We start from the raw sequence: 16,409 nt of genomic DNA on the forward strand, positions 1-16,409 counted from the left end.
TCTGTTTCAGCATCTGTCTGCGTATCTGTGTGGCAACGTCTATGTGTCAGCATTTGTCATAGCTTCCATATGTCTGTGTGTCAGCGTCTGTGTGTAGGTGTGTTAATACCAGAATCTGTGTGTCACCAACCCAGTCTGCCTCACCGCCCATCATCTTAAGGACATGCCCCTTTTTTGGGTTACCACACCACTTTCCGGTTCGGGGCACACTATAGTGTTTGCATACCCCTACTTTAAAATTCCCACTTCGAGCACTGTATATATATATACATTTTCTCCCTGAAGGAGAGGGTCAGGCAGGCAACTGTGACTATGGTTCTCTATGATGTAACCATTATATATATTACATATTACATATTAGAAAAAACAGTACTACCTAATAATAGAAACATATATTCACTTATTTAACTGGATAACAACAGAATATTTTAATCTGTATAAATTAGCGTTACCAGTAGAAAGAGAATAGACAGTTTTTTTACGTGATGTCTTTAAAGAGGATTATACTGACCACATCAAATATGGCGGCCGGCAACTAGTGTCAAGGGCAACAGAGCTACGCACGCTCTCGCGAGAGCTTTGGCTGCCGCTTACTATTCCTGGCCCCGGTGCCGCGCATGCGCGTCCTGCGCTGTCTGACCTTGCTTCGAGTCACCATGTTGTCCCGCAGCAGCGTCCTCATCTTCCAGCCACAATGGTAAGTACCGGGGAATTAAAGGCGCGGGCGACCTGAGATTCACAACGGGGGAGGGCAGGGCTGCTTTGAGCCATGATGGGCGCTGGTGGCGGGGCTTAGCGCTGACAGTCCGCGGGGTTAAATGCTAGGCCGCAGCCGGCATCCTGCGTTTGAAGGTTTCTAGGTGAAGTGACAGTATGGCAGCCTGGTTTATGCACTGCTGTATCCCGGTGTGTGAGCGCCATGCTATAGCTTCCCTGTGCAGGAGAGGGAAGCCTGTTTATAGGCTGAGGGGTAATAGTCTATATACTGGAATATTGAGTAAGTATGATGGTATATCTGTGAGAGGCGGTATACTGGTGATTTGTTAGGGCCTTGTTATATACTGGTAATAGAGTGTATAAGGGTGCCAGTTTTTCTGTGTGAGGGGTGGTGTGTATATAGTGTTTATCTATCTATCGAGCTATTTCTATATGCGCAATGGGATGTAATGATTCTGATGTATAGACTGGTAATGGGTTGTATGAGTGCAGGCAGTGTGGGGTAAATGTCCTGGTGTGGTTGGGAACCCAACTCATCTACTACATAAGAGGCTGTTATCAGCGAATACAGATACTTTTTTAGTTCAATCTCCCAAGAGAACTGAGTTTGATCTTCTTAAGCTTCTTCCAACAAGTACTTGTTCAGATTTGTAGGAAGGCAACCACTATAATCTTAGCCTGTCACTTGTTCTGCTGATGTCCTTATGGTGTACTGCAAGGTTACAGTGCTCGATTGCTCTTTTGCCAGCCGCCACCATGAGGATGGAGATATATATATATATATATATATATATATATATATATATATATATATATATATATATATATATATATATATATATATATATATATATATATATATATATATATATATATATATTTCTTATATAGCGCACACATATTCCACAGTGCTTTAACGAGAATATATATGAATTCACATCAGTCTCTGCCCCAGTGGAGTTTACAATCTATATTCCCTACCACATGTACACACACAGACATTCTAGGGTTAATTTGGGAGCCAATTAACCTACCACTATATATTTTTGGATTATCGGAGGAGACCCACGCAAGTACAAGGAGAATGTAACACTCCGCACAGTTAGGGCCATGGTGGCAATCAAACCCATGACCTCTGTGCTGTGAGGCAGTAATGCTAACCATCACACCGTCTGTACTGTCCGTATGCTGTATAATCTTTCTTTCCTTTTTTCTTTGAAGGGGTCAAGTCAGGAACATGGCAACTTTGAAAGAGAGTAAGTAATCACCAATTAGTCATTCGTTTTTATTTTTGGTCTATTTTTGCCTACATTATTATTATTATTTATTTATTTAGTTTCTTATATAGCGCATACATATTACGCAGCGCTTTACAGAGACGGTTTGAACATTCACATCAGTCCCTGCCCCAGTGGAGCTTACAATCTATATTCCCTACCACATGTACACGCACACACAGACATTCTAGAGTTATTTTTTTTGTAAGCCAATTAACCTATCTGTATATTTTTGGTTTGTGGAAACCGGAGTAAACCCACACAAGCACGGGGAGAATATACAAACTCTGCACAGTTAGAGCCATGGTGGGGATCAAACCCATGACCTCAGCACTGTGATGCAGAAGGCTAACCATTACACCATCCGTCCTGTCTACTTGTGAATTAATGTGACTTCTCTATTGTTAAACAGTTACAAGACGTCTGAAGTCAATCAAGAATATCCAGAAGATTACAAAATCTATGAAGATGGTGGCAGCAGCAAAGTATGCAAGAGCTGAGAGGGAGCTGAAGCCAGCTAGAATCTATGGTGTAGGATCACTAGGTAATTCCGTTATTTTACGCACAAGCTGCATGAAGTTTTAATTGAATTTTAATTTTTTTTAGGTTTCATAAAAAGCTTAAATGAAATCTGCTATGGCCATAGTGGGTCTTATAGATTGGGCAGAAGTAGAGTATTATACTTTCTTAAGGGGAAGTGATACTTGTTTAGTTTCACGGCGGCAGCGCGTGCTGCTCTAGCTATGAATAGTGTCACAATGACCTGTTTGCCAGACTGCCTTAAGCTACGTTATCAGCTACCCTGTTTGAATCCTGGCAGCTCGCCAGCTGCCTGCCTTCTGTAATCTACGTTATCAGCGTCCTGTGCTGACTCCGCGGCAGCCCAGCGCTGACAGGTCATTGTGGCACTTCTAGTTCCACAGAGAAATAGACAGCCCAGCATACTGCTATCAGCGTAGCACGGCAGCACTTTTCTAAGCTACGTTATCAGCGTAGCGCGGCAGCAGCGCTATGCAAAGCTACAATATCAGTGTAGCTGCCTTACTTGAACTATGCCACAATGACCTGTCAGCGTAGTGACTCCACGGCAGCTCAGTGCTGACAGGTTGCTAGTTATCAGCGTAGCAGCCTTACTTGTGTAGTTTCACTGTGCCAGTTTGAACTACTTTGTCAGTGTAGTGACTCAGTGGCAGCCCAGCGCTGACAGGTCATTGTGACACTTACAAAAATATACCACGGGTATATCAGGTGCAACAATTCAACTTAAAATCGCTAAATGAGTTTTATCAATATTAACTTACAGCATGAATATGCTAGTGTGCTGCTCCCAAAAAAGGAGAGAAACAAACTAAATAAATCCAATATAAATGAGAGCGCACTGTAAATGTCTATATAAATTTATTAAAGATAAAAAAAAACAGTTAAAATTAAATAGGGATAACACAGTACTTATTATTAATAACAAATATCATACCTGTCATATATATATATATATATATATATATATATATATATATATATATATATATATATATATATATATATATATATATATATATATATATATATATATATTCTCCCTAATGTTCTTACCCACTTGAGACGTGTGTATTGGGTTATACCGTGGGGAGTCTGGCAGATTGTTACCACAAATGGAATTGTTATTAACAAATAAGTCACGGATTCATGTTGGCAAACTGACTTATATTGATTTCCAAATGATTAGAGGATTGTATTATGTAGCAACAATTGTAGTAGGTATCCAATGTCCCAGTTGGACAGCAGATTACACCACAGGATGGAGAGCGATGGTATGGGCAGGTAGGAGGAAGGTCTGTAGTAGGCGACACGTCTGGGTCGCTACCACCGGCGTAGCGATCCAGACGTGTCGCCTGCTACAAACCTTCCTCCTGTCTGACCTAGTGACCGGTCCTCCAACCTGCCCATACCATCGCTTTCCATCCTGTGGTGTAATCTGCCATCCAACTGGGACATTGGATACCTACTACAATTGTTGCTACATAATACAATACTCTAATCATTTGGAAATCAATATAAGTCAGTTGGCCAACCTGAATCCGGGATAGATAGAGATATATATATATATATATATATATTATTTTTTTTTTATTTTTTTTTATTTTTTTTTTTTTACAATTTGTCTCCATTTTAGACGGGTATGATATTTGTTATTAATTAGTACTGTTATCCCTATTTAATTTTAACTGTTTTTTATCTTTAATAAATTTATATAGACATTTACAGTGCGCTCTCATTTATATTGTATTCATTGTGGCACTTGTAGTTCCACAGAGAAATAGACACCCCGGCAAACCGCTAACAAAGGGGGCGTCTGAATTTTGCATCTACTTCTAACTACAGCGCCGGCAAACTGTTAATTTAGACGCTTTAGCGAGGGGATGCAGTACGCGTCCTACTGAGCCTATCATACCCCCACTATCCCCGTCAGCGTGGAGTTGATTTTATATGGTGTGGTGAGCCACCGAGCCCAAAGCGTGGTGAGCGGACGCGGATAACTTCACATGTATTCAGTGTCCCCTCACGGGGCTCTCCACACTATATAAAATAAACGCTAAAGCATATAAATGAAGTTTTCCCGCACTGTAGTAGACACAAAATTCAGACGCCCCCTTTGTTAGCAGTGTGCCGGGCTGTCTATTTCTCTGTGGAACTACAAATGCCACATTGACCTGTCAGCGCTGGGCTGCCGCTGAGTCACTATGCTGACAACGTAGTTCAAACTGGCGCAGTGAAACTACACAAATAAGGCTGCTACACTGATAACGTAGCAACCTGTCAGCACTGAGCTGCCGCGGAGTCACTATGCTGACAGGTCATTGTGGCACTTGTAGTTCCACAGAGAAATAGTTCGAGTAAGGCAGCTACACTGATAACGTAGCTTTGCGTATCGCTACTGCGCTACGCTGATATTGTAGCTTAGAAAAGTGCTGCCGTGCTACACTGATAGGTGTGCCGGGCTGTCTATTTCTCTGTGGAACTAAAAGTGCCACAATGACCTGTCAGCGCTGGGCTGCCGTGGAGTCAGCGTAGGACGCTGATAACATAGTTTACAGAAGTTGACATATCAACCGTTTTCAATAAATTAAATGGCTATTTGATATGTACTTTAGCAAGCTTTTATTGGATCACTTGTTAATAGACAGCAGCGGTGTCATTGTGACCATGACATTGAAACAGAATTGCATTTGCTTAGTAAATGTAACTCCATAAGTAAAGTAAAGCCATACCCTTGTTCTTTACCTTAGCTCTGTATGAGAAAACTGAAATAAAGGCTCCCGAAGACAAGAAGAATCACCTCCTAATTGGAGTGTCCTCCGATAGGGGTCTCTGTGGTGGTATTCATACCTCTGTGGCAAAAGCCATTAAGAATGAAATCTCCATACTCTCTCAAAGTGGAAAGAAAGTTATGGTGGTTGGAATTGGGGACAAGCTGAGAGGAATCCTTCAGAGGTATGTATGATTAGAGGTGAATAGCCTGGGAGGAATGTGCTCACCTGCAAATACAGATGGAGCAGGTGTCATCTTTGCGGTGGATTCGGCACGCGCCAGCCCCCGCCGGTCTTCGGAAGGGGACGCACGCACGTCCCCTTACAACGGAGCTCCCCTTTGCCGGCGGTCCCCGCCACGTTTATCCACGTTTTTTGGTCTACAGCAAGTTGGTTAACAAGCATTAGGTCGACAGGGTATAGGTTGACATGGGGTTTTTAACTTTTTTTTGACCCGCATGTAGACACAGTGGACATGCACACAGTTTCCAGTGCACCTCATCCCCTCGCTTTGCTCGCTATGCTTCGGGCACGGTGCCTCGCTACGCTTGGTACACTATTTTATTCTCCCACCACGCCCTAGTGGATGGTAGGGCATGAAATACCTCCTGTCAGTACATGTCGGCTCAAATAACTGTGGAAAAACCTCATGTCGACCTTTTAACTATCGAACTAATGACCCATGTCGACCCAATGACCGTATCCCATGCTTTGAAGATCAAATAATAATTATTACTGGTGTTTTCAGATTTTTACTCTAAAGTGTAATTGATCACTTTCAATTTATGTTTTTCTAATGGCTTATTTTATAGAAGTATTTCTGAGGAACCTCTAGTAGGAAAACCATTGTCTAAAGCTTACCTAAGGCTACTGTAACTGGACACCTGCAATGTATACAATAATTAACTGTAGTAGTAAAGTGGACGCAGATCATGATTCTGGTATGATCGTTTGTTAAAATATTGTTAACCATACATGTATCTAACATGAGGTGTTTTTTATTTTTAAGGACTCATGGAGAACACTTCCTTCTGAACTTTAAGGAAATTGGTAGGAAGCCTCCAACCTTTGGTGATGCATCCATCATTGCTTCAGAGCTGCTGGACTGTGGCTATGAGTTTGACCAAGGATCTGTGCTGTTCAATAGATTCAGGTATGAGTAATCTTTTGTAGTCTTGTAGATTTTTACTTTGCTTCATGAACCTTTACTCATCATTTTCTTTTTGTGTAGATCGGTCATCTCTTACAGGGCTGACCACAAGCCAATCTTCTCTCTTGACACGGTTGCAAATTCCGGTAGGCATTTACCACTCTTACCTACTCAATGAAAGTGCTTGGCCAATGATGTGATATAGTTTAGATTGCCAGTCTGTTTGTCTCTAATCTGCTGCTCTGTTAAAGGGGCATACACACAGTGCAATTTCAGCCCCATTTGTAAGTGTTCTGACTAGATCGCTTAGAGATTGAGCACGAATCGCTCTGTGTGTGCGCACTGTAGCGACAGTCTTTCCTGCTAGATTGCAGGGTTTTGCCTATAAACAGAAACCCCCTCAGCATCGCTAGTGCTGCTCAATGTGCTTAAGCCATTCGCTCGTCACTGAAACAGTAGTTGCCCTGTGTGTATGGGGATTTACTTTCTGGTCTAGAAGTAACTCTAACTTTCACATTTGAAGTGTAAACAGTCATGTAATCCCCACAAGGTAGTGTTACCTATGGCCTGAATGCATTTCATATTGTAATTTCTGATGCAAGCTGGAACTTTCAAAAAGCCATGTAGACATTTTTTTTTTTTTTAAGTATTGCTCGTGAAAAGATTACTTTTTTTTTTTTGCTGCTGCTATAGAGAGGGGTAATTAATGATTGTTTCTGGCAGTCTGAATTACGCCCAATTCAGCCATCTTTGTTCAGTGTTTTGACTTGTCGGAAACCATGTGTATTGTTGATATCCATGGGTATTTGGTTGAAAACGGCAGAACTTTACTGTTATATACCAACAAACCAGCAAGCATTTTTCCACTTTTAGAAACGAAAACTGATCGGCTTCATTACAGTCGGACACAGCAGCATTGAATGGATTACTGCTGATTTTTCTGACTGTCAAAAGTAGTGACGCACATTGCCTTACCCCCATACACCGTGTTAGAACTCAGCAACTAGTTACTGGGGCACTCTGGCAAAGTGATTTCATTTAGTACTCTGACTACCTGCACACTTAGTCATACAAATTCATCTGTTAGCATCAACTACTGTAACGGTCTTCCTTTTTATTGGAAGCAGTACCCCACCCCCCCACCCCTACGGTTTTTATGTATTTGTTTATGTAGCTAGGCACTGAAAAAAAATAATTGTAGGCTAATTTTTGTTTCTTCCCTGCCCTAAACCTCTCCAGAAAGTATCACTGTGTATGATGACGTGGATGCAGATGTGCTGAGAAATTACCAGGAATTTACCTTGGCAAATATCATCTACTACACACTGAAAGAGGGCGCTACAAGTGAGCAGAGTGCCCGAATGACCGCTATGGACGGTGCCAGCAAGAATGCTTGTAAGATCCTTTTCCTTGGAGATTTGTTATGTTTCCTTCCATTTTGGTTTATTGTGGAGGCTGACATACCTCCTTTGGCAGTGGCTGCTAATAAATATAGTCGTGGGACAAATGTTCAGTACAGCACCTCAGACAAATACATTTTTTTTTTCTGATAACACCCTTTTCTGTTGTAATATTACATTTTCATTAATGCTTTTTTTTCCCCTTTGAAAGATTTCTCACTGACTGAATCTCCTTTACATTGAAAGTAATTAACACCAGTTTTGGTACCGCAGTAGTGCAAGTTTAGAGAGGATTTTTTAATTTTTTTTGGAACATTTTTTCTTCAGTCCTACTGCAAATAGTCAGCCATGTGAAACTATATAATCCAGTTATTCTTCCAAATTCAAGATTCCTTATTACTACTGTTTTGTTTTTCTCATTTATATAGCCGAAATTATTGAAAAATTGACGCTGACTTTCAACCGTACCCGTCAAGCTGTCATCACCAAGGAGCTTATTGAGATCATCTCTGGTGCTGCTGCTCTGTAAGTACAGGTTTCTATACCTTATTATGGCAGTGCCCTTTATTACGGTTCTGCGAATTTCCAGTATACAAACATAGGCAAGATCATGCTGCGGACTGCCAACATCAGAAGAGGAAATAATGTATACAGTCTCAACTTTTAAACTTTGTAAACAACTTTGCAGAGTGGATTTTGTTAATTTGAATGTTTGGGTATGTTATCTCTGTATGCCTGAATGCTACTGACATTTCCCTGTTTTGGCCTGCTTGTTTGAGTAATAGTTGCATATACGTAAGAATTGCATGCAAAGTTTGAATATAGCCTTTCAGCCATATCCATTATGTAATGTTCTGCACTTTGCATGGTGTGCTTTAACTTAACTTGCTTGTTATGTTTCTAACACTTTCACCAGGGGTTGAAATGAAAACCAGTTTGAACCACTGTCAACAGGTAAAATGCCTCTCAAAACCTATATTATTCCGGAAACCAATAGATTTTGATCCCATAACAGGCATTCCTAACCTTGGTCGTCAAGGCACTGTAACAGACCAGGTTTTACTGATAACTAAGCTGAGCACAGGTGACTTACTTACCTGTTATTTAGCTATTAGCTTTCTGTGCTGAAGCGTGTATATCGCTTATCCCTGAACTGTTGTGCTGGGTGCACACTGGCCAATATCAATATATTGTCCGTTCAATATATGTAAAAATGTGTGTGTATCTATATATATATCTCTCCTACTGTGTGTGTAGGCATACTACATATACACTTTAATAGCCAGTGACTATGTATACTTATTCTAATTACATCTCAACTTCTCCAACTAAACCCTACCTCTCCTCCCAGGATTCTAGTATTCCTGACAATATGAGGGCCAAGAAGGGAGTTCATTTGGGCTTCTGAATGGTGGCTTGACTGAGGAGTGGGTGTGTCCTCACTACACATTCCCAATGCATCACTCTTGGCACTTTCAGAAGTCCTGACTTTCTCTAAGCTCTTCTCTCAATGCGAGTAGATGTCATCTATTCACGCGGCGTCTGTTAAAAACAGAAACTTTTCTCACATGCAGGACACTGCGGCTTGTGGGAGGGGACAGCACCAGGCAGGATGTTTGCTGCAATCACGGCAGATTGAATTTTGCCACTTTAAAATGTAGCACTGTAGTTGTGTTATCAGGAAGCAATGTGCATGGTATAGCAGAATGAAGTACCTAGTGGTTCTAAACACCATCCCATAATTATTCATAAAGGGTCACATTTTGTGGATTTCTATCCGTAGAAGCAGAAGGGATAGTTATTGACACATATATATATATATATAAACTCTCCTGTGTATGAATAAAGAAATCCACAAAAAATTACCTGTTAGTGGTACTTTACTGGAATTAGGAATCACTAAGGTATCCTACTTTTGTCATTACTATTATTAGTACCATCATTGCATGGATATTAGTAATAGATCTGGTTTGCCTTCAATAAATTGGTTATTAAAATGTAGGTCTCACCGCATATCATTTTTGCTTGTGAGCATAAAATAAATGTTTATTTTTCAAATGAAACCTGTGTCCTGAAACAATTACCAATACATCTATTTGCATTTTAGAAAAATACTCTCCGTTCATCCAGAAGGTATTCACAGCGCTTCACTTTTTCCGCATGTAATGTTACAGCCTTATTCCAAAATGGAATACATTAATTTTGCAACATTGCAAAATGTGGAAAAAGTGAAGTGCTGTGAATATTTTCCGGATGGACTGTAGATGTTGGAGGTTCACTATTAATCACAAATGTCCAACCTGCGAGAAGTGAGAGATCTTGTAAGCCTATTATGCTAAATAATTCTCAAATCACAGGTGATGCTATTATGTACTTAAGTGTTCTTGGACAGCAGTTTATAAGGGATAAGGTAGACTCGTGAAAGGTTGAAAGGGAAATGGTCGACACAAGCTAAAATTCAACATGGGTGTTATGTTTTTTTTTTTTTTTTCTGTTTAAACTGACTCGTTCTTCATGATCCAAGTAGGCATAGAGTTAGACTATTATGCAAAGTGTAGTGAGGCACTGTGCCCAAAGCATGGCGAGTGCAGTGGTTCTCTTATACAGTGTTCATGTCGGCAGATTTGACATATACACTATAAAAAAGGCAAAAAACTTGTCGACTTTTTACAGGTTCAAACTTGCCTTTTGTGAACTGCTTTTGGTGCTATTTAAGAAGTAAGAAAGTTCTGGCCTGCAAGGACCCATTGAATGCAAAATAAAAGTTGGCTTATGGGAAAAAAAAAATAATAAAGCCTCAAACTATATTTTACAGTATAAATATGCGAAATTCCCCATACCTGTCGCTGACAAAACTTAAGGAGCCAGTTTAATGAAGAAAAGCTTGCAGCACACAGTGCATGGTGTGGAACCTTTTTCCATAGAGCCGTTAGCAGAATTAACATGGCAATAACCTGAATTATTGTGGCAATGCAAAAGAGCTATTACTGTGACTTCTGTTTCAGTCTAAAATCCTTAATTTGGTTTTGAGAGGGGTACTGTCATATGATGTGCAGTAACTGTTACTTATCATGCCTTATGGCAAAATAGCTCAAACGAATTCTGAAAATTGTTATAATTTATCTTAAACTTATTTTTATATAGTACCACTAAACTACATTGACTGTATTAGTAGTAGTTTAACCCCTCGTATATATGTACGCACATCCTATTGTGCACCCTTCCATTCTATACATTTTATGGCGGTATGCTACCACATATGTAGTCCTCTCAGAATTGGTCTTAGTGTCACCCTTACGCGGTGTATAACACAAAATGGGTAGTGATTTACCCACATCTGTCTCTCCTTCATTTTCCTGTCTCAAATGGAACACATAATGGACTGTTTTGAATTATGCTGCAAAAATAAGTATGGCAATCTGGCATGTCAGTCTTTGCCACATAATGCCAGGATAACAAAGGTGTTGGCGATTGTGAATCCTAATAATGAGAAATTCTCTTTTATTTTCAGATAATGTATGAACCTTTGGCTTGCCAGATGTCTGTGGGTCTCCATGCCTTAGAAAGGGTTGGTTCATTTTATGAAGAAATCTGATATTTGTAAATTATATTACAATAAACTCCTTATGTGGAAATGGTATTGCGTGTCCTTTTTTTTTTAACATTAGTTATACGTAGCTTCTACAATAATTTGAAATCTCTCAGAATTATTTCATGCATCGATTCATATGATAGCTTTTGGTCACTGTACTATTAATACATACTATAGTATTAAAGGAACTCTGTGTATTCTATTCCTATAGAGAACATTTATGGAAAATAATTAGTGCTTTGCTCAAGATACTCCAAAAAAAAAAAAAAAAAAAATTATATATATATATATATATATATATATATATATATATATATATATATATTCTCCACAGAGAATGTATTATAGAACCATAAGGACAGATATGTATAACTAGTAAGAGACGTTCACATATAAATATTTGCATTACAGATGTGCAGGCTCTGATTTATCCGGATCCCGTTATTGGCTATCAACTGTCACATGTTTTGTGTAGGCTTTAAGAGGATCTGGAAGTAAATCCGAACCTGTGCATCTCTAATTTACATAACATTTCATTTTGGGATTTTTTATTTTGTGAAAATAGCAGTTGTTGAATGGAGAATGTAATTCTAAGTGTTCTACTTATAAAGCAGTCACTACTCAACCGTTTATTGCTAAGTGAACACATGCTAATAAGAGTTGATGGTGGAAAAGGTAAATTGAACATCTTAAGTATCAGAATTGTTAAGGGGAGATTTTCTGAGCAATGCTAGATCACTCGGCACACTATGTCAGCGCTGTGTGCTAAGCAATCTGTAAAGGCCAGTGTTCTCCGGTGAGAACACTAGTCCTTACCAACAATTGACTAGATTTAGTACAACCAAAAAGATTTTTACAGTACCTACTGCGCCCTAGTGCAGCAATAGTAATAACACCTAAAAGGGGGAATAGTTCCAAACCCCCAGAAATTACAATTCAGAACAAACAATAGGTGAAATAATAATTGCGCACATACAATAAAAGGTAAGACTTCAGTGTTGAAACGCTTTGGTGGGTGTTTTTTATTTGGACTTTTGTGGAAGGCATCCTTCACTTGTGTAGTGACTGTGTCTGTGGTGAGTCACCAGTGGCGCCCTCGTTGCTCCCCGTGCTTTTTGTCATTCCCTCACTGTTTCCATCTGTAAGAAGAGCCTTCCATTTTTATTGTTATATCAATAAACCCCTATTTGAACTATTTGATCTGCTTGGGTGCTGTTTCCTTGACTTGGAGAAAAGAAACCATTAGGGGCGGATACATCTTTTAGATGAAGTAAGATCACGTGAGCATCAATTTTAAAGATACCTTTACATGTTTTATGAAATATTGTGAATGTAAGCATCTTATGGTTGATTCAGCACAAAGGGTGATCCTATAAGATTTTATCATCACATTTGGAGACTTTAACAAAAGACTGTTATTTAAAACAGTATTACACTATGTATATTCTTCCTCCTTTTTTTGTATGAGAAATATTGGAGGAGTTGGGATTGAACTACATCATAATTCTCACCTCGAGTTACTATACAGGGATACGTAACTATACTTCTTACCTTTTTTATTGTATGTGACCAATTATTATTTCACCTATTGTTTGTTCTGAATTAACTAGATTTATCCAGCATGCTGGATAATAATCACTGGGTGATGAACGGGGCCATGCATGGATATGGTCCCTACAAATGGCGTGATGTAGGGGCATTTTCTAAGCGATCTAGTTACATCGCTTAAAAAATGCCCTGAAATCACCCTGTATGTAGACCCCATTACAATGCAATAGCCAACTACGGTCCTCGAGAGCTACCAACAGTTCACATTTTCCAGACAACCTAGCTGCTGCAAAGGTGCACTCATTAATCACTGACACATTTTAAAAGATACACAGGTGGAGCTAATTACTTCGCTTGTGATTCTGTGAGGAGATCTGGAAAACATTAACTGTTAGTAGCTCTCGAGGACTGGAGTTGGCTACCCCAGCAATAGACTATTTAAACAAAACCAATCAGGTTAGGGCTGGGGTAGCCAACCCTAGTCCTCGAGAGCTACCAACAGTGCATGTTTTGCAGGTCTCCTCACAGAATCACAAGTGAGATAATTAGCTCCATCTGTGTATCTTTTAAAATGTGTCGGTGATTAATGAGTGCAGCTGTGCAGCAGCTAGGTTGTCTGGAAAATGTGAACTGTTGGTAGCTCTCGAGGGCTAGGGTTGGCTACCACTGCGTTAGGGCAAGCATGGTCAAACTGTCACCCTCCAGCTGTTGTGAAACTACACATCCCAGCATGCCTTGCCATATTTGTAGCATTCCCTAATAGTAAAAATGTGGCAAGTCACAACAGCTGAAGGGCCATGGTTAGGGCATTAGACATGTAAAAATTGCCATGTTTTCCCTGTAGGCAGTTATTTTGAATTTATTCTATCCTGAAAAATACTGTTCATTACTGTGTTTCTTTCATTACTCTGGAAATAACTTACAAGAGATCTCTTCATTCATTATTGACCATCAAATGACCAGATTTGTCCAATTTAGTTGTTTGTACAGTGATCATGTTTTAACAGCTTGAAAATTATTCAGTCTGCAAGATGTAGTTAGCTTGCTGTTTCACTGTTGCCAAAAAGGGGTATAAAGCAAGGAAAACCTATGTTCTGTGCATTTATTTATTAACCGTTTCTTATATAGCGCATACATATTCCGAAGCACTTTACAGAGAATATTTCAACATTCACATCAGTCCCTGCCCCAGTGGAGCTTACCATCTATATTCTCTACCACATGTACAAGCACACAGACATCCTAGGGTTAATTTGTTGGAAGCCAATTAGCCTACCACTATTTTTGGATTGTGAGAGGAAACCGGAGTACACAGAGGAAACCTATGCAAGTATGGGGAGAATATACAAACTCTGCACAGTTAGAGCCATGGCGGGAATCGAACCCATGACTTCAGTGCTGTGAGGCAGTAATGCTAACCATTACACCGTCCATGGTTCCTATAGCAATTGATAGGTGCATTCACGTAGTAAGATAAGTGAGTAACCTCTTGTTGCTATAGCACCTGTAATGAGGTAGTATATAGGTTTTTGGGTCATTTACTTGTTAGACATGGCACCAGAGTGCATTATGGGTAGAATACTACCAAACCGCCACTGGCTTGTAATCTGGGCAATATAATGCTATGAACTTTTCTTTCATCCATCCTGGTGACACAGCTAACCTTGGGATGTTGGAGGGTCCGCAGGAGCAAGGCACCTATTCTGACATCTTTTGAGAGCAGGCTCCTCCCTTCTACTCCAGTTCGTTTTAGGTGCTGACAGGCTGCAGCCGTTTCTTTTGGATTAGAGTAGCTAGGATTTATTTTATTCATTTTCACTAGTTAGGCAGGTTTTGTTCCAGTGTGTTACTACTTGCAGAAGTTCACACACACTGAGGGCGCAGCACAGGGTGACAGAAGCACCTCCTGTCAGCGCTCTGTGCGGAGGGAAGCTGTCTGATCCCTCCACTCAGCGCTTAACCTCTACAAAAGAGAGGTTTTCCTGGGCTCTGGGGGTGTCCAGAACCGGCTCCCTGCGTAGGGGGGGGGGGGGGGGGGGGAGGTGGGGGGAGGTGGCCGCCATCTTGGAAGAGCTTATGGGCTGAAATCCCTTTGGGGAGGTGAAGCCTATTACAGGAAGTCCAGCGCTGAACGACTCCAAGTGATCCCAGGAAGAAGGGTAAACACTGGTGGGAGTGGCTGAAGGGGGGAAAAGGTGCCCTTTTGGCTTCCTTCCCCGCTGAAGCAGACACTTGGTCTCTTCCTGCTCTTTGCACTGGCGCCATTTTCTCTCCAAGCTGTGGAGCTGAAGCAAGGCTGAGAGCAAAATTTTCACTGAAGTGCAGAGAGAAGTTTCTCCTTGGGCAGCACAGTCCCCGCTGATCGCAGAGGATCATTACAGCAGGCAGATAAGTTCACTGGATATATTGCTCTGTGCATTTGCCTGACATTGTGCACTGTGGTTATATCATGACTGAAGGATGTAGTGCTGCTGCTGTGGGGGAGGGAACGCCTGCCTTGTTAGTCCACTGCAAGTTTTGTGGTGTTGAAATAACATGTGAACAGATGGATATGGGGGATTTGTGCCCCTTGTGAGTTTGTGCCCAGTGGAGCGCAAGCCCAGAGGTCTGAGCAGTCTAAACCTGCATGGGCAGCTGCGTTGAGGTCTATGAATGCCTTGGTGAGGGCTTTAAATAGGCAGAGGGATGACCTAGTTAAATCTCCTGGCCCTTTTTCATCCTCCCAGACTTTGGTGGGCTCAGTTACTACGTCTCAGGGGGACCCAGTGATTTTGCAGGTCATGCAGGACACTGCACAGAGTATGCAAAAGATAAATGCATCCTCCTTCAAACACGCTCTTGTCTCCCCAATTCTCAAAAAAACAAATCTGGACCCCAACTCTCCATCCAACTACAGGCCCATCTTCCTCCTCCCTTTTGCCTCCAAACTCCTAGAACGTCTGACCTATAATCGTCTCCTAAGCCACCTTACTGCTAACTCCATTCTAGACCCCCTCCAATCCGGGTTCCGCCCTTTACATTCCACTGAAACTGCCCTGACCAAAGTCACTAACGATCTACTATCGGCTAAATCCAAAGGCCTCTTCTCTATCCTCATCCAGCTTGATCTGTCGGCTGACTTTGACACTGTTGACCACCCTCTCCTGCTCAACACCCTCCGCTCCTTTGGCATCACTGGCACGGTCTTCTCCTGGTTCACCTCATACCTCTCCGATCGCTCCTTCTCCGTCTCCACTCCGAGCTCCTCCTCTCCTACTACTACCCCCCAGCCAGTCGGTGTTCCCCAAGGGTCAGTCCTTGGCCCTCTCCTCTTCTCCCTCTACACCACCTCTCTGGGCACCATCATCATCAGCTCCTATGGTTTTCATTACCACCTTTATGCTGATGATACCCTAATCTATCTCTCCTCCCCCGACT

The 16,409-nt window shown here is 41.1% G+C and overlaps 1 protein-coding gene across 2 annotated transcripts; it reads left to right on the plus strand.

Moving 5' to 3' along the window:
* The first annotated feature begins 570 nt into the window (after positions 1-570).
* Positions 571-11,492, plus strand: ATP5F1C (ATP synthase F1 subunit gamma). Of its 2 annotated transcripts, XM_083183393.1 has the most exons (10): positions 573-697; positions 1,939-1,973; positions 2,407-2,538; positions 5,282-5,486; positions 6,312-6,455; positions 6,534-6,598; positions 7,692-7,847; positions 8,281-8,377; positions 8,769-8,806; positions 11,364-11,492. In XM_083183393.1, the coding sequence occupies exons 1-9, from the start codon at positions 618-620 to the stop codon at positions 8,773-8,775; spliced, it is 921 nt and encodes a 306-aa protein (XP_083039519.1). In that variant the 5' UTR covers positions 573-617; the 3' UTR covers positions 8,776-8,806; positions 11,364-11,492. The 2 variants fall into 2 exon arrangements, with proteins under 2 accessions (XP_083039518.1, XP_083039519.1); XM_083183392.1 differs by lacking the exons at positions 8,769-8,806; positions 11,364-11,492 and having other exon boundaries at positions 571-697; positions 8,281-8,381.
* The last annotated feature ends 4,917 nt before the right edge of the window (positions 11,493-16,409 follow it).

The sequence above is a fragment of the Crinia signifera genome, chromosome 4 (genome assembly GCF_055691185.1).
Source record: "Crinia signifera chromosome 4, ASM5569118v1, whole genome shotgun sequence".
NCBI lineage: Eukaryota > Metazoa > Chordata > Amphibia > Anura > Myobatrachidae > Crinia > Crinia signifera.